The sequence below is a fragment of the Chiloscyllium punctatum genome, chromosome 4 (assembly GCF_047496795.1).
Source record: "Chiloscyllium punctatum isolate Juve2018m chromosome 4, sChiPun1.3, whole genome shotgun sequence".
Lineage (NCBI taxonomy): Eukaryota > Metazoa > Chordata > Chondrichthyes > Orectolobiformes > Hemiscylliidae > Chiloscyllium > Chiloscyllium punctatum.
Window position 1 is genome coordinate 69,812,273 of NC_092742.1, and position 26,020 is coordinate 69,838,292.

Genomic DNA, 26,020 nt, shown 5'->3' on the forward strand with positions numbered 1-26,020 from the left:
GGAAATTGTTCTTTTCAGAACTAGTTTCCATCACTAACTTCAAAGAAGTAGCTGCTATAATCATTCAGAATAAAGAATAAATACATCAAGAAATGAAGTTTTGTTCATATGTTTGCAACATACTGTGTTAAATAAAGAACTATTGAAGTAAAAAGCAAAAGAACTGCAGATGCTGTAAATCCAAAACAAAAATAGAAATCACCGGAAAAGCTCAGCAGGTCTGGCAGCATCTATGGAGAGAAATCAGAGTTCCTGTTCTGGGTCAAGTGACCCTTTCTCAAAACTGTTGGTAACTAGGAAAATGTTAGTTTATATGCAGAAGATAGAGTAGGGGTGGGGAGAGGGTAAGGAGTGAATGATAGATGGGGCTTAGAGCTCTGAGAGATAGAGACAGACAAAGGAGTGATAATCTTCCAACTAGGACAGTGAATAGCTATTAATAGAGACTGTTAGTGGTTAACAGTGGAACTAACAGTCTCCATAATAGCTATTCACCCTCCAAGCCAAATCATTATCTATTCCTTCTGTCCAACTGTTTTGCTCTCTCTTTGAGCTCTGTCCCCACCTATCATTTACTCACACTCTCCCCTCCCCTATCTTGTGCAAACAAAATGACATTTTCCTCGCTACCATCAATTCTGAGAAAGGGTCTCTTGACCCAAAACGTTAACTATGATTTCTCTCAACTGTTGAAGTATATTAACTAAATAAATACTTCCTGCAAAATTATTTTTAAAAGATTTGTGTAATTCTGATCTTCTCAAAAGCTTCCCTTTAGATGCATTTCATCACTAAAGGGGGAATATATGAAAGCCAAGCTTTGTAAGTGGAAAGTTATCCTGTCAGAATCTTTTAAAAATTTCCATGCATTCTTAATAGTTTTACATTAGTTTTCTACCAGAATTATGGAGACAAAGAATGGTTCCAACAAGTTTTTTTTCCCCCAGTTCTCTAAGAACTGCTCAGTTAGTTCCAGTGTCCGGCCTTATCCAGTTCCCTTTTGAAGCCATGATTTGAATCTGCCTTGATCACATTGTCAATAACAAATTCCAGATCCTATCTACTAGCTGCATAGAAAGGTTTTCTCACAGGCGAACACTGATTCTATTGGCAATCACCACAAATTGGTGTCTTTACTTCCACCAATTGAATCTTGCTCTCTGTCAACTCTCTGAAGACTCCTTATGATTATCAAATCTCCATTCATGTTTCTCTAGCTGAGCAGCTCTGTAAGAGAGCTGATATATCTCAGTGGTCAGAGTAATGTCCTACAGGTAGTTCTTCTATAATACGGTAGTTGCGTTCCTGTGCGACACTGTCTTATAGAAAATCGTGCAATTTAAATAATAGGGTCTCCAGGAAAAATAGTTAGGAATAAAGCACCAAATATATCAGTAAAAGTCAAAACAAAAATAGTAGTTAGCCTTACACAAACGATAGCACAGTCCAAGTAAATCTTTAAATCATATATTTTAATGAAATAATACAGTAAATTTAACACTAAAATCACTGACTAAAGCACTGTACCTTTCATGAAGCTATTCATCAGAAAGCATCTGAGCCGAACGACCACATGATGGCAACGCAGAAGTCCAGTCCTCCTCAAGATTTTACCCCAGTTTGAAATGAAGTTCCTTCTAAACGTAGACTACAATTTCCAGTTAAGTTTCAAGGCTTGCAGAATGAATTGCGATCCTCTTTTAGCTGAACAGTCTAAATTTGCATTTTGCAGACAGAGGATACTGAGGCTGGATTTTGCTGTTCAGCTAGTGCTTGAGATGGAATTTCATAACAGCGAACGGGAGTTGGCTTATATTTAAAAACAGTCCACAATTCATAAACCATGTTACAACCAAATTGTTTTAATAAACCCATGTTACAGGAGAACTGACTATACTGTGGTTTCCCGTTCTGCCAACTTGTCTATGTCCTTTTGAAGTTCTACTCTAATCTCACCCCTCAATTTTTATAAAGTTTTCAAGTTTCATATCATTTGCGAATGTCAATGTTGTGCACTAAAATCTGACTACAGTCCATCAATTTTATATTCATTTTGCTGCCATGAGCTATGACTTTGCTCACAATTGTTGTGTACGGCATTGTCTCACCAACCTATTAGAACTCTATGGAAATCACATGCACAGCATTGCCATAATCAATCCTCTTCTTTATTTCTTTAAAAAAGTCATTCGTCCATCTGACTTAATATTATTTTAATTGTTTCTATAAGCTTCCACTACTGTAGTTAAACCGACTATCTGTTGAGTTTAGCCTTGCATCCTTTCGTGAACAAGGCTATAATGCTTGTAATTCTGTAGTTATCTGGTACTGTCCTGAGTCTAAAGAAGACTTAAAATGAAATATGGCTATGGTTTCTGCAATTTCTATTCTCATTTCCCTTGGTCTCCTTAGGTACATTTTGTTTGATGTTTATTTTAAGCAGAAACTATCTAATACAACCTCCATGTCAATTGTAAAACTTTCTAGTGTCTGAACTGCCACCTATTTCGCCTTGGCCTGGGTAGCATCACCTTTCTTGTTAAAGACAGATGCAAAGTATTAAATTAATACCTCTGCTGTGCACCATCTCCATACTCAAGCCCTTGTTTGATCTGTTATGGGCCCTGCGCTTGCCTTTTACCATTTTGTTTATCTGCCGATAGAATTCCCTTTTATGTTAACTGTCAGTCTAGCTTCTTTCTTGTGTGCTTGTCTTATTTGGTTTTTTTTTAACTTGACCTCCTCAGCGTTGTACATTCACCCTGGTTCTTGATTCTGTTTGCTACTTGACATCTACCAAAATCTCTCGTTTTCTTCTCTCCCTTTATTTTTATCTCTTTTGTCATCCAGGTAGCTGTGAATTTGTTTGCCTGGCCTGTTGCTATCAACAGAAGTACCTTGTCTGTGCCCAAAGTATCTTCCCTTAGCCCATTGTTCATACATCTTTCATGCTGCTAACTTTTGAATCCACTTTATCCAACCCAGATGCATTCTTATCCCATTGATGTTAGCTTTCCTCCAGTTAGATTTCCGTACTCTGGATTGTTCTTTCGAGTTTTATTTATAGTCAGCGTAAACCTTATGATGCAATGGACACTGTCCCTTGTATATTCTCCTATGCAACTTGATCTATGTGGTCTACCTCCTTCCCAAGAACTAGGTATAGCTGTGCTTCTGTTCTCATTGGTTCCGGGAAAGTACTCCTGGAGAAAATGCTCCAGCGAGGAACCTGTGTGGGAGAGCTCACAGCACAGGAACCAGTAAGTGCATAGGTTTCAAGTGTAAGCTTGCTGTAACTCCACAGTAGTGACTAGAATGGGTTCTTTCTTGGTTATATGTTTCATTGAGAACTGGGTCTTGATTATATTTTAAAAATACAAACCGCAAGTGTGAATTTAGCCTGGAGCACTGCTGGTTAGAGCAAAAAGACAATGCTATTTTCTGGGTCTGTAGATTGTGAAGGAACACAGATGGCCTTTAGTACAGTGATATGCTCTTCCCATCGGATGTGGCAGTTTAGGGAGAGTTTCCATGTTACTGATGATTATGTTCGCAGGAAGTGTCTTTGGTTGCAAATCCAATCAGATCACATGGATTTGTTGAAGCAGCAGTTAGAAGCAATGAGGGATTTAGACGATCGAGGAGGTGTGATGGATGGCAGTTACAGGAAGGGAGAAAAGCCGCAGATACAGTCAGGTAGATAGGTTAACTCGTAGCAGGGGTAGGCAGGTTGTGCAGGAGTGTTATGTGGCTATCCCCATTTCAAACAAGTATGCTGTTTTGGAAATTGTATGGGGTGATGGACTCTGGGGAATGTAGCACAAACAGCAAAGTTTCTGGTGTCGAGACTGGCTCTAAAGTAGTAAAGGATACATCTGGTTCTAAGTAATCGATTGTGATGGGGGACTGTCTAGTCAGAGGCATGGACAGATGTTTCTACGGCCAGCAGTGAAAAATCAGAATGGTGTATGCCAGGATCAAGGATGTCTCCGAGAGGGTGCAGAATGTTCTCAGGAGAGAGGGACCTGCAGGAGGTAATTGTACACATTGGAACTAACGATATAGGAAAGGAAAAGGATGAGATTCTGATGGGAGAATATAGAAAATTAGGCAAGATTTTAAAAATGAGGTCCTCAAAGGTAGTAGTATCTAGATTAACTCACAGTGCTACAAACTTGTGAGAGTAGGAATAAGAGGTTAGAGCAGATGAATGCGTGGCTGAGGAGTTGGTGCAGGGAAGAAGGGTTCACATTTTTGGATCATTGGAATCACTTCTGGGGTAGAAGTGACCTTTACAAGAAGGACAGATTTCACCTGAATTGTAATATACTGGCAGGGACATTAGAGCTGTTTGGGAGGATTTAAACTAAGAAGGTGGTGGGACCCAGGGAAATAGTGAGGAAAGAGATCAATCTGAGACTGGTACAGTTTGGAAAAGGAGCGAGTCAAACAATCAGGGCATGCAGGAACAAAGCAAGGAACAAGGTAGGCCTGATAAATTAAACTGCATTTACTTCAATGCAAGAGGCTGAACAGGGAAAGCAAATGAACTCAGGACATAGTTTGGAACATTGGACTGGGATATCATAACAATTACAGAAATGTGGCTCAGGGACAGACAGGACTGGCAGCTTAATGTTCCAGGATACAAACAGTATAGGAAGGATAAAAGGTGCGGGGGAGTGGGGGTGCAAGAGAGATGGAGGAATGGCATTTTTGATAAGGGATAGCATTACAGCTGTACTGAGGGAGGATATTCCTGGAATACATCCAGGGACCCTAGTTGGGTGGAACTAAGAAATAAGAAAGGGATGATCACCTTATTGGGATTATAATGTAGACCCCCTTATAGTCAGCAGGAAACTGAGAAGCAAATTTGTAAGGAGATCTCAGTTATCTGTAAGAATAATAGAGTGGTTATAGTGAGTGATTTTAACTTTTCAAACAAAGACTGGGACTGCCATAGTGTTAAGGGTTTAGATGGAGAGGAATTTAAGTGTGTACAGAACATTTTCTAATTCTGTATGTAGATGCACCTACTAGAGAAGATGCAAGACTTTACCTACTCTTGGGAAATAAAGCAGGGCAGGTGACTGAAGTGTCAGTGGGGGAGCACTTTGGGGCCAGCGTCCATAATTTTATTAGTTTTAAAATAATGAAGGAAAAGGATAAAAGTTGAAGCTCTAAACGGGAGAAAGGCTCATTTTGACTATTAGACAAGAACTTTTTCAAAAGTTGATTGGGGGCCAACAATCACAGGTAAAGGGAAGGCTGAAAAATGGGAAGCTTTGAAAATGAGATAAGAGTCCAGTGCCAGTATATTCCTGGTAGGGTGAAAGGAAAGGGTGGTATATGTAGGGAATGCTGGATGACAAATACAAATACATTAAGGACAAAGAGATAACAAGGGAGAAAATATGACCCCTCAAAGATCAGCAAAAAGCAGCCTCTTTATGGAGATGGGGAAGATACTAAGTAAGTATTTCGCATGAGTGTTTACTGTGGAGAAGGACTTGGAAGATATAGAATATGGGGAAATTTATGGTGACAGCTTGAAAAATGTCCATATTACAGAGGTGGTGGTGCTGGATGTCTTGATTTGCATAAAAGTGGATAAACCCCCAGAGCCTGATCAGGTGTATCCTAGAACTCTGGGAAGCTAGGGAAGTGATTGCTGGGCCCCTTGCTGAGATATTTGTATCATTGATAATCACTGGTGAGCTACCGGAAGATTGGAAGTTGGCTAACGTGGTATCACTATTTAAGAAAGGTGGTCAGGGTAACCCAGGGAACGATAGACCAGTGAGCCTAACATTGATGGTGGTCAAGTTGTTGGAGGGAATCCTGAGGATCAGGATTTAGGTGTATCTGGAAAGGCAAGGACTGATTAGGGATAGTCAGCATGGCTTTGTGTGTGGGAAATCATGTCTTACGAACTTGATTTTTTGAAGAAGTAACAAAGAGGATTGATGAGGGCAGAGCAGTAGACGTGATCTATATTGCATTCAGTAAGGCGTTTGACAACGTTCCTCATGGGAGACTGATTAGCAAAGTTAGATTTCATGGAATACAGAGAGAACTAGCTATTTGGATACAGAACTGGCTCAAAGGCAGAAGACGGAGGTTGGTGGTGGAAGTTTGTTTTCAAACTGGAGGATTGTGACCAGTGGAGGGCCACATGGATCGGTGCTGGGTCCATTGCTTTTCATAAGTTATATAAATGATATGGATGTGAACATCAGAGTATAGTTCATAGGTTTGCAGATGACACCAAAATTGGAGGTGTAGTGGACAGCGAAGAGGTCTCAAGATCAGAACCTATTAGCTTGGACTAAGGATTACAAATGTTACAGTTAGATTATACAATTAGGCCACCAACTAATGAGAAGGATGAGGGAAACAGTTGTGCAAGTAAGTTGCAGAAAAATACAGAAATTATACAGTAGTTATTATGGGAGCAACTAATTATCCAGGTTGTTCTGCTATAACCCGCGTTTTGTTAATGCAAGTTAGCTATAGCGTGATTGACAAATTGGGGACACTGTTTCTAAAGTGTGAACTTTTAAAGTGTGTACTGGTTCTAACGGGACTCCAGCCCCATTACTTTAAATGGTGCTGCTATCAAGTGAGAACGGAACTACCCCGTTAGAGCAGAACTGACTCTGTGAACTGCACTAATGGTAGAGTGAAGGGTAGAAAAGGTCAAGAGTTCTTGGTGTGTATAGAGTCACAGAGATGTACAGCACGGAAACAGACCTTTTGATTTGGACCAACTCGTCCATGCTGACCAGATATCCTAACCTAAATTAGTTCAATTTGCCAGCACCCGGCCCATATCCCTCTAAACCTCAGAGTACAACAGGATCTTGATCAGATGGACCAATGGGCTGAGGAGTGGCGGGTGAAGTTTTAGATAAATGCGAGGTTTTGGAAAGCAAATCTTAACAGGCTTTGTATACTTAATGGTAAGGTCCTGAGGTGTGTTGCTGAACAAAAAGAGCTTGGCGTACAGGTTCATAGCTCCTTGAAAGTAGAGTTGCAGGTAGATAGGATAGTGAAGAATGCATTTGGTATGTTTTCCTTCATTGGTCAGAGTATTGAGTACAGGAATTGGGAAGTCATGTTGTGGCTTTACATGACATTGGTTAGGCCATTTTTGGAATATTGTGTGTAATTCTGGTCTCCTTCCTATTGGAAGGATGTTGTGAACCTTGAAAGGGTTCAGAAAAGATTTGCAAGGATGTTGCCAGAGTTGGAGAGGTTGAATAGGCTGGCGCTGTTTTCCCTGGACTGTCTGAGGTTGAGGGGTGCCTTTATAGAGGTTTATGAAATCGTGAGGGGCATGGATCGGATAAATAGACTAAGTCTTTTCCCTGGGGTGCATGTATGGAATGAGCTGCCAGAGGAAGTGGTGGAGGCTGGTACAATTACAGCATTTAAAAGGCATCTGGATGGGTATATGAATAGGAAGGGTTTAGAGGGATATGGGCCGGGTGCTGGCAAATGGAACTAATTTAGGTTAGGATATCTGGTCAGCATGGACGAGTTGGTCCAAATCAAAAGGTCTGTTTCCGTGCTGTACATCTCTGTGACTCTATACACACCAAGAACTCTTGACCTTTTCTACCCTTCACTCTACCATTAGTGCAGTTCACAGAGTCAGTTCTGCTCTAATGGGGTAGTTCCGTTCTCACTTGATAGCAGCACCATTTAAAGTAATGGGGCTGGAGTCCCGTTAGAACCAGTACACACTTTAAAAGTTCACACTTTAGAAACAGTGTCCCCAATTTGTCAATCACGCTATAGCTAACTTGCATTAACAAAACGCGGGTTATAGCAGAACAACCTGGATAATTAGTTGCTCCCATAATAACTACTGTATAATTTCTGTATTTTTCTGCAACTTACTTGCACAACTGTTTCCCTCATCCTTCTCATTAGTTGGTGGCCTAATTGTATAATCTAACTGTAACATTTGTAATCCTTAGTCCAAGCTAATAGATTCTGATCTTGAGACCTCTGGTCTATCCTCTGATGCACAGCAGTACCCTCTTTACTCATTGTCCTCCACCTTTCCTCTTTTCCTTCCATTCCTATTTTCCAAATATTTTAAATATCCAGGAATATTTAACATCCAGTCTGCCCTTCTTTGAGAATCTCTATAAAAATTACAATGTCATAGTTTCACAAAATAATCTGTGTGTAACTCACCAAACTTTCTGACCACACAGTGGCATGTCCCCACGTATTAACTTAGATAATTCCAGAATACGAAATACTGTCTCACCCTATGTTTTGTGCTTGTTGGTATTCTTTTCTGGTGTTATTTCTTGCTCCTTCCACCCCTGCCAGGTTAACTAAAACTGTCTCCAAGAGCAAAACAAAACACTCTTCAAGAAACTCAATCTGTCCAGCCTGGACAGGTCCCATCTCCCTAAAGCCTATCCTCATGCCCCAGGTATCTAAAGCCCTCCATCTTTAGAGTATTCATCTTTATTTCTCCTTTTGTCTGTTCCGTTTCCCTTCTCCCTTCCCACCCTTTCTCTCCTCAGCCTGCCCTCTTCCCTTAGCCTTCCAACTTCCTCTCCAACACCCCATTCTTTATTCATTGCAGAAAAAAAAAAAATCTTTTCCCCTTCATTGTACATTCCTATTTACATACCACTTAGTCACCAATGGCATCATGAAATTGACTGGCTATACTGCCGAGATACACTATCGCTTTCATTGGTATTCAGAACTGAATATTATTTGGAGAGCTAGATGCTTTCAGAGATTCTCTCTTGGTATTTGACTGCCTTTTAGTCACCCATTCAGTCTTTTCCTATGTACTCTTAAGCTGTGGGATGACCACATCGGTAAATGTTTGTAATATCCACTTGGCGCTCAATCTCATGGATGTGCAGCTGTTGCTCAAGCTCCAGATTTGGTGCTTAAGCAGATCTGGTGAGTTCCATTGGCTGTATAAATGTTATCCAAGACACAGGAAGCAACCTTGAATTTCCTTATTACTCAGAGCATACAGTGGAAAGATTGAAGCAATCTCTATAAACCTTACTGCTGCCAATAAATCTGACTAACAATTATTAACATTACAAGTGTGAATAAGCAGCCTATAAAGATTTGAGGTAAGATTCGCCAGCTACTCTGTTATTACTTGTTATCAGTAGTTTATATTTTCCACGTTTAATCAAGTCCGGTTGTTCAGATTCATTCCCTAAGCAGCAATGCTCACTAGCTGATCAACTTATGACTTTCCTGTGACACTGTTCTCACTTTTTCCCCAAACTTAAGGTAGTCCTGACTCTGTCTTGGTGAAGCTAGAAACCATAATCCTTGGGCTGTCTTCATCAGCACTCCAGTCTGTGTCTCACCTGCAGATCTGGAAGTATTATTTGCCTGGAAGTATTATTTTTGCATTAAATAATAAAACAGCGAACATTTCAGGAAGCAAGGTGTTTGGAGTATGGCAGAGGTTCTGGGAGGTACAACTTGGTGCTGCACTGATGGGAAGGTGGAATTATGATAAAACACAGGCAGTTTCCAGTTTAAATATGTACATAGGAGTTATCGTTAAAAACAAGTTGCTGCAATATGTCACAGAGTTGCTGCTGGCAATATTGAAGTTTCAAGTATTATCTTCAAACATTCAAGCTTTTTCTCCTCTGGCTTGTTTATGATGAATCCTCTTCTCATCTTGTCTTTGTTCCTCAGAGAACCCTCCTCTAATCTCCGCAGACTGTATTAATCTCTGTTCGTTCAAATTAGATTCCTCACCCCATCCCCGTATTCTTATCTCTTTCATGAATCTTTGGTTTAATAAAAAGCTTGATAATGTTCGCGATATTTATTGATGTAACCCTGTTGTCTTCAGATTTTCCTCTGTAATTATCTTGTTACTGACCCTACTCCCTTCGGGGTCGTCCTTCCTCTCAAGCCCAATACAGCATGTTGGACTGGAGAAAATACCTTAAGTAAGGCAGAGATACATTGCAGATGTAAAGGTTTGGAATGAGCTAAACCAAGAGTTAATACAGGTCACTGAGATAAGACATCAAGAGCAGGAGTTGGGTGCTTCTGAAGGAAAGTTTTGAGGATCAATGTAGGGAAAGTAGTGGGATCTACAATACTACAGCACAGGCAGAGAATAAAAGCTGATAGTGATGGATAGGATGACCAAAATACAGGAACAAAAAAAAAAGGAAAAGAATTAAAATATCAGGCAAAAGCAGTATGCACTTGAGGCTAGGAATGAAATTTAAATTGGACTTGAACAGGTTCAAGGGAACACAGGTTCAGGGTTTGGGGGTGTGAGACAAGTTCTTCCACAAAAGGTGGTGAATACCTGGAAAGCATTGACAGAGATGGTGGAAGCAGACACAATAGCAGCATTCAATACGCACCTGGACGCACATGAATAGGAATGGAATAATACGGATCCTCTAAGTGAATACAGCTTTAGTATGAAAGGGTAAAATATATTGCCGCAGGCTAGAAGGGCCTGTTTCTGTACTGTATTTTTTTTTTGTTCTTTGAAGTGAGATAAACCATGTATTACCTGGAATGTCAATAAGCAAGGCACTTAAAATAAAAATTAAATATGCAAAAACAATTTAACCTAGGTTAGGTAAATTTAAATTATCATGTAAAAAGTAAAGTTTCCTCATTCAGCAGATTGAGTAGTACAAAGGATGTGCATAGCACCATTGATACGACAGCCAGGTATCCTAGAAAACTGAGTTCCATTTGAGCGCCATCTACCAGTAATACAGGGAATTGCCATTATTTCCACAGTTTCAATGTAATATGCAAGCTGTTATACTAATCTTACCATTCTATTGATGACATCTGGTGTCACTTGAAGGAAGCCAGTGCATGTACTTTATTTTAATTCTTGCGGCTCCTCTCTAGCTGCCAGTTATATCTGCTGCACTTTCAGTTTTGATTCTTTCTCATTTATTCATGTGTGTCAAAGGGCAAGCCAACATTTACTGCCATCTTTAATTGCCCTGAAGATCATTAAGTGGTGAGCAACAAGCCTTGAACTGCTGCAGTCCATGTGGTACAGTGCTGTTGGAGTGGGAATTCCAGAATAGTTCAGGAATGAAAATATAGTTCTAAGTAAGGATGATCTGTGGCTTGGAGGGAATGGACAGATGGTGGTGCTCCTCATATGTCTGTGCCCTTGTCCTTCTAGGAGTAGAGGTCACAGATTTGGAAGGTGCTATTGAAGGATATTTGATTTTCTGCTATGTATCTTTAGATAGTACACAGAACTGATATGGTGTTCAGTGGTGGAGAGATGGAATATTCAGGGTGTGGGTGGGATGCCAATCAAGTGGGCTATTTTACTTTGAATTTTGTTGAGTTTTTTTTAAGTGCTTTTGTTGGAATTGCGAGGATCCATGCATGTGAGGAGTATGCCATAATATTCCTGAATTTGTTCTCTGCAGATAGTGAACAGACTTTATGGAGTCAGGAGGTGCAGAATTCACAGTTTCTGATCTCTTCTTGTAACCTCAGCTACACTCAATACACACAAAGGTGGTGAGAAAATCTATTCCAGAGAAGGCCACAAGACACTAAGGGGGAGCAACTTTTAGCCTTTCAGCAACTGACACCTCAGCGAACTCTGAATCAGGAAACCTTAACATCACTGAGGGAAAGAATACCTCAAATTATTGTACAATCTCCACATTAAGACTGCAGAGGTTCAGGCATTACTAAATTGAGTAAATGTAGAGGCTGCTATTGTAATTGACACTAGGTTAACAGTTTTATTTAATAAAAGTTTGCATGTATGTTATTACACCTTTAAGAGCTATTACATATATGAATTACTTGAGAGGCTGTGTGAGCCAAATATAAGATTATTTAGCTGTGACCTCACCAGGCCCCAGAAAGTACAAGGTGTTGTAGAGAAGTGTGTTAGTTTGTTTAATCGTTTGTTGTTAACTTGTACTTCTTGTGCCAGTTCAAATATTGTGATATGAAGAATTTCTTTTTCTTATTCAAGTTGTGCTGCAGAAACCAGCACTTGCTGGGCATTGTAGCATTCGGGCAGACACTTCAAAAGACTTGCTGCATTTGGCAGTTTCAATATATTAGATACAGGTAGTTCTTCCACAATGTGATGGTTGCCTTTTTGTGCAACCCTGCATTATGGAAAAATCACACTTTAGAAACAGCGCTTAGTGTTGCTGCTGTAATCGCGTTACAGCCAACACGTTTTAAAATTTCAAGCTTTACAAACTGTGTTTCCCATTGGTCAGTCGTGTTACAATGCGTTCATGTTAATGAAACACTTGTATAGCAAAACAACCTGTACATTCACTACTGCCTAGGAACAAGGTTGGGTATTGTTGAATGGTGTTCAGTAGGTAACAACTGAAAACAGTTCAGAAGTCAGTTTCCACAGAATAGTTAATTAAAGTTAAAGACAGACAGATGGAAACACATTAGTTGAAAAGAACAATATATTGTGACAGCTGAAAAGGCAACTAGACTACCCTAACTGTGTAATTGAGGACTTTTTGAAAGTCCAGAATGATTGGATGATTTTGTGCTCAAAAGTTTTTCTAACTGTTTCTCAGTGTCTGAGTCAGGACTTCTGTAAGATCTTGGGAGCTGTGGATCCTCAGAAGACATGTACCACTCATAAATCTGTGTAATGTAAGCAATATTTGCTTTGTACGATTGAACCACGTTAGAACTGAGAAATAAATCCAGAGCATTACCAGCTTAATGAAGCTTATTGTTTGTTTAAAAAAAGACTAGGTTGTGCCTGTGTACAAGTACTAGAGTGAAGTTTTCCAGGAAAAGATGAACTACTAGAGCATGAACAAATGTTTGAGGCAATCTGTGATAGTGACTTTTGGGGCAGTTTCAAGGCGCAGATTGTTGAAAGTGACCAATTGTGATTTCTTGGGAAATTTTAATAAGATTTGGTCACATTGTCACTGAGGTCTGAGAGGATTGTTGAGAAATGCTAGTCATCTGTCTTGATCAAAGTGATGCAAATTCAAAATTGAGTTTGAAGAAAGATTTGGCAATGAGCGATTGAGACCGACAATGTAAACCTTGTTTGAGTTTGAAATGGGAGAAAGTGAGGACTGCAGATGCTGGAGATCAGAGCTGAAAAATGTTTTGCTGGAAAAGCGCAGCATCAAAGGAGCAGGAGAATCGACATTTCGGGCATAAGCCCTTCTTCAGGAATCTGTTTGAAATGGGCGCGAGCAAAAGTGCCACTTCGGCAGATTAGGCAAAAGTGCCACTTAGGCTGTCTGTTGAAGAGTCAAAGTTGTCAATTGCAAATGCCTCTATTCTGGATAACATCAAGAGATGTCATCTTTCAAATGAGATGTTAAACAGAGATTCCCATCTGCCATCATAAGTGCATTCAAAAACATCCCACCCCATTATGTGAAGAAGAGCTTGAAAATTTTTCTGATGTCTTAACAATCTTCATCTCGACCATGCAGTGAAACGACAACCCAAATTTACTGTGCAGTAAATTGAGCTTGTCCCTTTGAGATCCCTCATGAACAGCTGTGCAAAAATATCTAAAAGCATTACACATTACACTATAAAATGATTAATGTGTTTGGACTGTGATCGGTGGAATGCATTGTCTATCCGAAGTCTCACCACTAGTGGCAACTTAAATCTAATTGATTTATCCAATTCCTCATGTGTCAAATGATGTATTTTATGGATATAAATATGAGAATATTATTATAAATGTAGACTAAAAAAACAGCAACTAGATTTTTTTAATAAACAACTAACCTAAACCATGTGACTTCCAAGAAGTCTCATTTTGAAAAAAAGGTCCTTTTTGACGTGAGTACTTTTAAAAGCTTAATTAATGAAGTGTACTTCTAACAGAGGGTTAGATGGTTTTGACTGCACTCCCTGGACAAATATCACTGGAAGAAATTATTTGGCTTAATATTTTATTGTTAATTGTGGGGCCTAGCTGTGCACAATTTAACTGCTGTGTTTGTCTACATCTACATCACAACAGTGAAAAATAATTGATGTACTTATTTGCCTGTAAAAAGGGCTTTGGGATGTTTTGAGTTTGAGAGAAATGCTATATATATGCAAGTTCTTTGATTTTGAGACAAGCAGTAATGTCAGCAATGAGGATGTTGACTATTTTGACATCATTTTCAGCTGCTCTTTATATATCAAATGATACATATTTATTAAAGTATTCCTCTTGCACTGTTGCTTTCTCGTGCTTGCACTCTCTCGCACCTTTCTCCTAACATCCAGTGTGCTCTGCATCCTTAAAAATCTGCTTTTTGAAAATTGTCATTTTTCTGGAATAATGTTGTTCTAAATTCTACCGGTTTGTAAACATTGCTTCACTTTCTTAGTACTATTTGTTTTAGCATCACCTTATTTTACATAATCCCAAATCTATTATTCTCTACCCTGTTGTAGGTTCTGAAATCATTTGAATCATGCAACAAATGCATGATGGAAATATTGGGCTCGATTATACACTGTCATGACATTCTCAAGCAAAGGACCTCGCAAAATTCAATGCCCACTTGGGAGCTTCCCACTTCTTTTCAATGCTTCTCCTATTTTATTTGGGCAATGGCGGCATCATGTGGTCCACCAAGCCTTGGGCCTGTTGAAACCCTTAAGCACTAATCCTGCCCCTACCAACGTTACCTGCAACAAGGCCTGGTAGCTTTTACTGAGCAAGCTGGTATACCTCGGAGGTGGCTGCCCCCCACCCCCCCATTTCGTAGTCTCTGAAACATAACAATTCTCTCTCTTTTCCTTCTCCAGCCTAACTCCCATACTTAAATACCCTTGTTTGGATATGTTGATACCCCAAACTCCTTCAGTTTAGCATTCATTTGCTTCTCTTTGGAAGTGGTTTCAGTCACAGTAGTAGTTACTACTCAAACCTGGCACCTTCAGGACTACAGAGTTGGTTGTCAATTGATTTGGTGGAATGCTCTTTAATGTGGGACTTCCTCCCCAGAATAGGTAGAAATCTCTCCCTTAGTCAATTAACATCCAGACAAACATACTGTGGCTGGGGAAGGAATTGGCACTATAAAATCCAGTCAGTCCATACTTTCACTTGTTATTCTCATTTAATTTTTTTCTCCAATTTATTCCAGAGAAATAGATAAACAATTATTTTAAAATGAAATGTCCACTTTAACCTGTATTCTTAACATGTTGGCTAACAAAAGGCATTCCTATTATTGGTTTAAATCAGGAATTAAGAGTCTCATGATGTCAATTGTTGGAAAAACTCAGCTGGTTCATTAATGTCCATTAAGTTAGGAAACTGCTGTCCTTGCCTGGTCTGGCCTCCATGTGACTCCAGACCCATGGCCATGTGGTTGGCTCTTGACTGCTTTATTGGTAATAAATGCCAGTGATGGTTGCATCCTGTGAATGAATTTTAAATTAGTTTGTTCTGGTAAACTTCTCTCCACTACCATTTAGAAGCATCACTTGGAAGAAAAGACGCAAGTACTCTGGGTGGGTGACCTCTGTATCTGAGCATTACGTTATTCAGTAATTAATAAACAAAAGGTGTTAACTTTGTGCTGCTGCTTCAGAAAATTCCAGCTCCTGCAAAGGGTATTAAACATTCTTAAAAAAACAACATTTCCACTGAATGGATAACTAATACCCCTTCAGGAAATTGCAACAAACTGGGCCTGTGTCACATGGTCCAGGAATTACTTTGACGGTGTAACTGATCTGAGCTCATCTTCTCAATCCTCTCTGTCCATATTAGCATTTGTAGTAAAACCATGTAGGTACTGTGCAAACAGTATCAACATTGAGGACTTGCTCCATTGTGTAATACGAGATAGTCTAAGCACTGATCCTGTATTGAGCATACTTGAAACATGCTAGGTCAACAACATCAACTTTATATCACCATAACCTGTAATGTCATAACTCAGTATATTTTTCATTTCCTCATGCCCATCAATTTAGATTTCTTGGGGTGCACAGCAAAAGCAGCTGACGTGATCTTGAAACCAGTTCCAAGAACCTGGTGAAACCATGACATAATATATATTGAATGTCAAAAGCAGCCTGCTACAGACCAAGCTTGGCATTCCTACAATCAAGAACCAGGACAAAATTCTGCAGCACAACTCCATCCTTTATGAAATTGAGTTGGCTAATTTGTTTAATTCATTCATTCATGGCACTTACATTTTATTATCATTTATTATATATCCATACTTGCCATGAAAAGGTGATGGTGAGTCATTTTCTTAATCATCACAAGGACTGCAACAGAAGCTCCACCTGTAGTGCTATCAGGTCGTGTGTTCCAGAATTATGACAAAGATCATGAAGGAACAATGATACCTTTCAAAGTCACAATTTTTGATGACTTTGAGAAGATCTTGTAGATGGTGGCATCCCCACGAGCATGTTATCCTTGCACTACAAGGTGATAGGTGAAGGTTTGAGAGAGGTTGTCAAATAAATCATTGTGAAAGTGCACCTTATAGATAGTATGTGCTGAAACCATAATGTCTGGTCGCTGATTGCGGGCTTCTTTGTCCTCTTGACAACCTTACTGTGCGTCTTGTAGATGGGGGTGGGGGAGAGCGCAAGTTTCAGAGTCTAGAAGTGAATCTCACACCGCTGCATGTCCACGTCCAGCTCTTATAACTACTGTTTCATGTGACAGGGCTAGTTAAACTTCTTTAGAATGATGGCTGAAAGGATGTTGATGATTGGGAATTCAGCAATGGTATTGCCATTGAATATCAGGGGTAGATGATAAAATTCTCTGGATGGAGATCATCATTGTCACTTACGTAGCATAATTGACACTTGTCACTTATCAGCGCAAGCCAGGATATTTGGGCAGGTCTTGCTGCATATAATCACAAACTGCTTCATTATCCGAAGAGTTGTGTTCAGAACTGAACAAAGGTGTGTCCATCATCAAGCTTATTACAATGGTGGGAAGGTCAGTGATGAAGCAGCTGAAGGTGGTTGTGCTTTGAACACCATACTGAAAAATCCAGCAGCAATATCCTTGGCTTGAGATGATTGGTCTCCAACAACTGCAACTAACTTCTTTTGTATGAGGTATAACTTTAGCCAGTGGAGTTTTACACTGAATCCCTGTTGACCTGTTTTGTTGAGGCTCTTTGCTGTTGCTGTTCTTGATGTTATGGGTGCTTAGTTTCACTTCACTAATTGAAATGATATCAGGAATGCTCCCATTCTCAATCATGATTGAGTCCAGTACATGAGTGTCACAGACCAGGCTGAAGCCATTGACGTAAGAAAGCAGAGTGTGATGAAGTCTAATGAGTTGACTCCTCAAAAGTCAAATCAGCATTTGGCTGAGTTTTATATTAATGCACCCCTGAGTGTAAGTGATTTAGCAAGATTGAGAGACTCCAGTGATGAATCATACATGGCACATAAAATGGTTTTGTTTGTTTAGATGCCAGTCATTGCAGCTGTAATTGGGTGTAATAAAAATAATTTTTATTTTAGTACATTTATACTAAAAACATCCCAAGGTACTTCACTGGAGTATTATGAAACAAAATGTTACCAAGCTATGTGGAAAATTTAGTCACATGATTAAGAGTTTGCTTTTCAGAATTGACTTAAAGAAATAAAGATCAATAGGTTGTGGAGAGGCATCAGGAAGTATTTTGGATCCAGCCAACTAGAGGAACAGCCACCAGTGTTGTAGTGATTAAAAGCAAAGATACTCAAAGGGCAAGAATTAGGTGGATACTGATGTTTGAGTGTTGTGAGGGTAAAGATGATTAGAGATAGTAAGGAGTGAGACTTCAGAGGGATTTGAAAACCAGGGATGAGAGTTTTAAAATCAAGAGTTTTCTTAGATCAAATAGGTCAGTGACCATAAGGGGTTAATGTGTGAAATGAATTTAGCGTAAATTAAGACATGTGCAGCATAGTTTTGGGTGGCCTTGAGTTCATGAAATATACAAAGTGGGAGACCAACCATATGATAATAATCATGCCTGGAGATAACTAAGTCATGAATGAAGATTTTAGCCCCAGCTGAAATGGGTGAAGTTATGGAGATGCTCGGAAGCTCATTTCAAGTCAAATAGTAGAAAACGGACTGGTTTTGTGTTGGACTATCACTAGAGAGAGAGGTAGCCAGGGAATGGAGTTTGGAGTTGGGACCAAAAATATTTTCTTTCACCACCATTTAATTAGAGGAAATTTTATGTTGTCAGTTGTATCATCCCACTTGTGAATCGATGCTAATTCCCCTAGTCCTCCTGTATCCACAATTGCTGCAAACATTAATGGTTTAATCAAAATATGTTAAGTCCCCAGTTTGCCTGTTTGATGGAATCAGGTTAATAGAAAATACTGACCAGGTTCCATATTTAACAAGAACTATTGTTTATTACAAATAAGTAAGTCCTAGCCATGGGGGAACAAAATTTTGAACTATTAACATAACTTTACTCATTAAAACTCACTGCCTCGCTCCCTTTTCAACCCTTACAAACACACTCACAGATACAGACTGATGAAAAATCATTGGTTTTGTGGGTGGAAGAAAAAAATAATAGAAGCACAGTTTAGTTGTACCAGTCCACAGGCTTCGAAATGGTGTTCCTTTTGCTTCCCAAGACCTTTGCTTCAATTTTTTTGCAAGAGGCAAAAAGGCAGTTAGTACTCTAATTACAATGTATTTTTGTTTCTGGTGAAAGGCAACCACTTAAAGCAATTTGTGGGAGAAAAATGACTATTTCTTCAGACATCAGGCGTTTTATTACAGAGCAACAGAGACACAGAACTTGGTTTTTAAGCAATGTAGGCATTTCTGCCTGTCTGTTTTATGTACCCAAGCTATTCACCTACCTGGGAGTCAATCAGAAAGTTGCATCAGGCAGAATACCTCTGATGTCCATAACATAATCCTTAATTACATAACGTCAAAAATCAGATGACAGCATGTGATAGTCCAGTGGGGTTGTTTGACAACATTAACTTTTAGAACACTGCTCCTTCATCAGGTGTTAGACCTTGTCCAACAACATAATTACACAGACCAACCTGCGGTCTGTTGCTGACTGAATTATGCACACGCACCCATCTCACCTGCTACCTGCCCTATTGCTTGAAAGCAACAGCGTAAACACAAGCTTCTAAGCTTCAGTAACTTGTTTCAAATGTGTAGTAGTTCCTTCCCAGTCATTCGTTTTTAAAAATGTCTTTTTCACATGTTTGGTCTAAACAAAAACACAGAAAATAATAAGTTGTGTACACCTTTGGAAACTAATCATGTTGCAAAGGGACCGAATGAAGAGAACTAGACTATTGATAGAGCCTTGGGGTTACCAGAAGTAGCAATGCAGGAGCAGAAAGAAAAACAATTTCAAGATTTAAACAGAGTTCTGGGGAAAATGAGCACAGACTTGTGAAACAACAACAATTCAGAAGAAGATAGATATACTGGAAGTTGGGACAGTAATTTCCTAGGACATTTGGGTTTTCTGAAGGTGAGGATTGACAGAAGTAAACGAAAGGCAGCACCTGTAGAGAGAGAGAACCATAAAAGATATAATCTGTTGTAACAATGGGACCAGGAGGGCTAGTTTGTGCAATAGATTAGAGAGTGCAGGAGCTGGATTCCATGAACAAGGTGACCTGGAGGAAGGGAGGGAGAGAAAGACCAAAAACAATCCAGGCTGGGAAGAGAGGATACTTGAAAGGAACTCGGCCAGATAGATTAGCAAAAGAAGGAGACTTGGCAAAAGTACTTGATTGTATAGTCTTGACCTCTGGTGAAGAAGTCCATGAGCTCCTCGCAATTCATATTTAGGGCGAGGGTGCTGAACTTATCCAAACATGGAATTTGGAACTGGAGTAGCCATTCAGTCCCTCGATCCTATTTTGCAGGTATAGATGATAGAGAACAGTTTAAGATTATGTTTGTAGTAAAGCCCCTATTAGTTTTACATTTCAAATATGTGACTGACAGTTTGATTACAGCCTATCAATTTGAATGTGAACTAGCTGCGACCCTATTCTAATGCAATTAATACACAGACAGCTGTCTTGCAATGTGGTAAATTTTCTCAGTATCTCCTCCACAAATGAAAAGACAAATTCAACCTCATTAGTCCATGTTTAATTGTCATCAAAATGATGGAAAGTATAACAATATCCTGTTCACTGGCAGTAACCTTTAGTTCTACCAAGCCCAATCAGCTCTTGAACTTTTTGCAGCCTTGGTCCACACAGGGACAAAAGTCCTGAATTTAAGAGAGAAAGTAAAGGTGGTTATCCTTGATATCATGGCAGCATTTGGATGAGTGTGACCATCAAGAAGTCCTATCCAAGTTGAAGACAGTGGCAATCAGGGGAAAACTTTCTAGGAGACAGACCTAGCACAAAGGTGGATGTATATGGTTGGGTGACGATCAATGTTCTTAGTTCCCAGACATGGCTACAGGCATTCTTTATGTATGGTCAGAGACAGGGATATTTAATGATTACACAGCGTTTGGCATTACTCATGGCATCTCAGATACTGAAGCTATTCAAATACAGTGAACCCTGGAAACATCCAGGCATTGTGCAGTGAATGGTAAGTAACATTCACACCACACAAGTACGAGGCAGTCATTCTCTTGAACAAGAGAGAATTTACCTATTGCCTCTTGACATCTAATGTTATTAGCATCGCTGAATTCCCTATTATTAACTCCATCAGGTTTACTGTTGACTAGGAACAGGAATGAACTGGGTAAAAACAATAACTGCAGATGCTGAAAACCAAATACTGGATTAGTGGTGCTGGAAGAGCACAGCAGTTCAGGCAGCATCCAACGAGCAGCGAAATCGACGTTTCAGGCAAAAGCCCTTCATCAGGAAGATGAAGGGCTTTTGCCCGAAACGTCGATTTCGCTGCTCGTTGGATGCTGCCTGAACTGCTGTGCTCTTCCAGCACCACTAATCCAGTACCGGAATGAACTGAGGTAGTCATTAAAATACTGTGGCTCCAAGAGCAGGTGAAAGGCTAGGAATTCAGAGGCAAATAACTCACCTACTGACTCTCCCAGCCTATCTACTATTTATAAGGCATAAGTCAAAAGTGTGATGAAATATTGTCCACTTGTTAAATAATTGCAACTTCAACAACACATGAGACTAGACCCCATCCAAGATAAAAGTGTCTTTTTGATTTTCACTCCATTTGACACTTTCAATATTCGTTCCTTTTGACTATTTATGCATTGGCAGCAGTGTATACCACCTATAATTTGCACTGCAACTACATAGACGGTCCCTTCACGGTCACGGGAGGGACATAATTCTTATCAGCACTGTGGGTATACGTTCACCATATGGACTGCAGCAGTACAAGAAAGCAGCTCACCGCCACATGCTGTAGGGCAATTCGAGCCAGGCAATAAATGTTGGCCTAAACAGTAATGCCCGCATTTCTTGAATGAACAAAACCCACATTAGAGATCATATTGTGGTCTTCCCTACTCTTTTTAAATATAGTATACAGCATCATTCTACAGTTCTCATCACTAGTGGAAAATATCATAGTCAGTGTGCTTTGTGTGGAAGCAGGGATAATTTGTGAAGATTGTTTCCTTTTTCCAATATTACGTGTTGATTCTGGGTATGGTACAGCTACGTAATATATTTTTAACCATATGTTCATTTTCAGTTACCTGCTAATAAGGATGCATATAGGAAGACATGGAATCCCAAGTACACACTACGGAGTCACTTTGATGGAGTCCGTGCATTAGTTTTTCATCCCGTAGAGCCTGTGCTGGTTACAGCCTCTGAAGACCACACCCTTAAGCTTTGGAATCTCCAGAAAACTGTCCCTGCCAAAAAGTATGTTTTTTTTTAAAGTTGCTTTTATACCGTTGCATTTATGACAGGGTCGAAATTAATTAGTGCACAAGTTCCAGGTCCAATTATATGCCACAAAGAAAAGCAGCATGATTTTCTGTACTGGACTTACATTCTGTAATTGCACAACACCATATTGGTATTTGGTGCTTGATATCCATCCCAGATGGTTGCCTGAAACAAGACACAGGCATCAGTTAACTGTGCTAATAAGGGTACAGTGTGGCACCAGGACCCTTTAATGAAATTAATGCCTTGGCATGCTTAAAACATGCGTTTATTAACTTGCCCATCAATTTTAAGAGGAAGCAACTTGCACTGGAACAATTTTTTTTTTACATTTTCACCTCTAGTTAAGTGACTGGGTGGCCTGTTCTTTTAGCTTTGCTGTGCTCTTTTAGACCAGGTTTCTGAGAAGCAGTTGTCTGTGAGAGACTTAGTGTGAATATATGGAGAGCAAGAACTTATTCAGAGGATTTGTTTAACTGATGAATGTGAAAATGCTACGGGGCTTTCCACTTAAGGCTGCTAAATCAGGGGAAGGAGCAGAGCAGTAGTAAAAGATCTACACTAACTGCAGGAAGATGGCAAAGGAAACTTTAAGAATCAAATATCATAACTGAACCTGAGGAGTAATGTGCAAAGTTATTAGGAGACAAGTTCTTGCCTGTGCTACCAAAGTGGGAATTGGAGCTTAATGAAGGTCCATATGATTCTAAACTTGTATTATTGTGAGTCCTTTTAAACTGCTTCACATGACATTACCCATTTGCTGTACACTCTGTCCTGCAGGTGAGCGATGTGCTGTTTGTGATTTTCAGCAGCCCATTACCATCTTAATGACAAGCAGAAGTAAGGCATTAGGATTTGCTTGCACTCCTAACTTCCATAGGTGTTGAATATCCTGTATATTCTGTGCTTTCCATCATGTGTCAGCAATGTTTCAACATGGACTTGGCATTTGCTAAAAGTTCAATTTGTGTCAACAGGCAGTGCCTCTTGTAAATCTGACATTTTTATGATGTAGTCATGATGATTTTAAGAATCTCAATCCTCAATAATGCCTCTGTTCCATCCATTTGGCAAGCTATCTTCTGGCGATGGGAGTATTCTCGTCATCAGTGCTGTTAACTACTTTGTAAGAATTCAGGCCAGACTCTAAGCATCAATATAATGCAGGAACAAGGATTTTGATTTGAGTGAACCATTATCATTCTAATACAATGGATCCACTGTTTGTCAGCTCGGGTGGGATCCTTCAGTATATTCCCAGCGCTTCTCCTTGTTGCACACTTCTCAATAATGGTTTTCAAATGTCGGACTCAAAAGTCTTATTTGGGGTCAGGGGCTCCCTGTCCTCTCAGCAGCAATGGTGTCTGTGGAAAGGAGACAGCCCTGTTCAGAGGTACTGACGGGACCCACTGTATCAGTTGCATTAAACAGTAGAACAAAGATCTCTTCAATGTCAGAAAATGTTTTTAACTGTAATTTAACTGACTGGGCCAAAAATGAATGTGGTCCGAGTTGGGTCCTGACTGTGTCCAAGGTGTGGAACAAAAAGCTAACTTGTGGTTGAGGCAGGATGATGATAGGTGGCTCCAGACTTCTCTACATGCCATCTCTTGTCTACATGTTCCACAAGCCACTTATCCTGTGCTTGAGAGGCACCGTCAACTAGACCAGAAGAACAAGGGCTGGTGAGTGTGTGGGAATGGAGACTGGTTGAAAAAAAAAGGCTGGTATGTCTGAGGGGGTTTGGGAAGATGAGCTGATTGTATGGAAGAGTGCAGAGCAACTGGGAAAATATGTCTATGGTGATAGGGAATGGATTGAATACTCTGTATGTGGGGATGGGGTTCACTGAGTTAACTGTCATCAGAGAATATGGAGAGCTTAGCAGAAAATTGCATGAATACATAAAGTAACATTTTCACAAAATACTTCAAAAATATAGATTTTCTTTGCATGAAGTATAATTATCTTGATTGTATATACAAACTTTAGGATTCATGTGCTAAATTTTGCTGTCCTGCTTTATTGCAGTTTTGCTTTTTCTGGCATCTGCATTTTAATTAATTACGAAGTGTTAAAATGGGGTCACACTGAAAAATAGTTCCGAGAGCACTATTCCACAATGCCAGCGGTGTTGGGGCTGCCAGTCCAGACTAGTAAGAAAATTCAGAAGAAATTCTCCTGAATTATCTTTCCACTGCCCTTGATTTTCTTACTATTCAAGGGCTTGGTCAAATGCATTATTTTATGTATGTGTGAAATGTAACACCACTGAAACAGATGTGTTAGAGAAAATGGTGAACAGGCTAAAGTATTTACAAAAGTAAATGCATTAAGAAATAACTATAGGACTCTAGGTTTGTCATGATCATCAATAAAATATTCTCAGCTTGTGCCAGTGAAATCAGGGCAGGGAAGGAAAGTCAGATGGGCTAAGTGAAGGTGGGAGAATGATGGAAACTGGAAACAAAGTCAATTAAATTTTTCAGTTCTTGGCAAGAGTAGGTGATGCAATCCTCAAGGTACCAGAAAAAGAGATGAGGGACAGAGCCTGAGTCAGACTGGAGTAATGGATGTTTCACGTATCCCATAAAAAGAGTCCAATTTTTTTGTTCTTATCTCAGATTTTCTGCAGTATTTTACTTTTGTCTTAGAATAATTTCACATTATCTTATTGTGTAGCTAAACTTAAAAAGATGAATAGCTAAAGTAAAACAAAACTGAAAATAAAAGCTGCACTGATCCAAAAGGCACTGCATAACTTGACAAGTGATGACATAGCTAATGCCGATTTATAAATTGGTTTTAATTCAGCTCCTCGCTGTATTTAGTTACCTGTTTGTGTTTCTACTCGCTGGTTTTTGAGTAGCAACAGCTGAACCAGGCCCCCTGAAAATATTTTAAGAAGTTAGCCTAGACCCTAAGTACTTATTTTAAAAGTAGATGTGAAGTGCCATCTTTCAGATACCATGTGACTGATCAAACTATTCGATGTTAAGCAAAACGCAATTTATTTAAACACTATAGTTAAAATGTAAACAAAAGAAAGAGCAATTTAGAATAACTTAACTATTGGAAAACTTAACTGAATAATATATACAGTGCCTATTACTAATTAATCAATATGTAACATCCCATAAACGTACCCCTTGGCAAAAAGGCAAACCCAGACACAGATTCTCACATGCAGTTCTCCAATCCAAGAGGAAAAAACATCAAAAGAAAATTCGAATAAAGTAGCAGCTAGGGGAGTTTCACTGAAGCTTCCAACTCTTTTGAGACCCCAAAGGCTTCTAAATCTAAAATGTAAACTAAATCTAAAAACCTAAACAAAAATTAGAAAGCCTGGCCTGGGAGAGCTGGCCACACCCATGCTGCTTCCACTGTTCCAACTTTACTTCAAAAATCCCCAAGGTACCTCAAATTGTTTATTTTCTTAGATATGTCTTGTCACTCTGCCTTACAACCTCTCTTCAACAAAAAAAACCTGGACAAAGTAACCTCTTGAAAGACACAGCATGACAATATTGACTGATGGCACTTAAGACAGCACTTTAACGACAGCAACCTCTGAGTAGTTGTTGCGTGCATGCGCGTCCATGTGCTGACCCCTAGCTAACAGCACTGTGGGTGTACCGAGGAGGAGGTTGGCTCACCATCTTGAGGATACTTTGTGATTGGCAACAAATGCTGGTCTTGTCAGAGGCACATTCATCCTGTGAACAAATTCAGAATGAAACCTTCTGAGCAATGCACAGTGGAAGTCTATGAGCTGGTGTCAAGAAAGGAACAAAGGTACTCTTTAATGACATGGATTAGCAGAAGCATCTGGATAGCTTCAGAAAGCAGCAGCATAGTATCAAGCATAATGTGAAAATGAGAGATGTAAGTGCAACGGGAAGATGGTTTAAAATCCTGCAAGACCTGTCCTCCAGCTCAGTAGATTCAACATTCCTGATGCATCTCTGTTCGCAACGCATCTCACTAGTCATTCATGTAGACTCAGTGCATGGACGAACGTTGGCTTTGTAAAGCAGATGGTTTGCTTGTTCTTGTTGTGTATGAACATTGCCTGTAAGTAGATTGGATTTGTCAGTCGGGTGAG

The 26,020-nt window shown here is 39.6% G+C and overlaps 1 protein-coding gene across 3 annotated transcripts in view; it reads left to right on the forward strand.

The window, feature by feature from the left end:
• The window catches only part of strn3 (striatin, calmodulin binding protein 3), a 185,061-nt gene that overhangs the window by 114,679 nt on the left and 44,362 nt on the right, over positions 1-26,020 (forward strand). For all 3 annotated transcript variants that reach the window (XM_072568995.1, XM_072568993.1, XM_072568994.1), the window contains one exon: positions 21,710-21,885. In XM_072568995.1, coding sequence (XP_072425096.1) covers positions 21,710-21,885 — 176 coding nt within the window. The remainder of the gene's footprint in view (positions 1-21,709; positions 21,886-26,020) is intronic.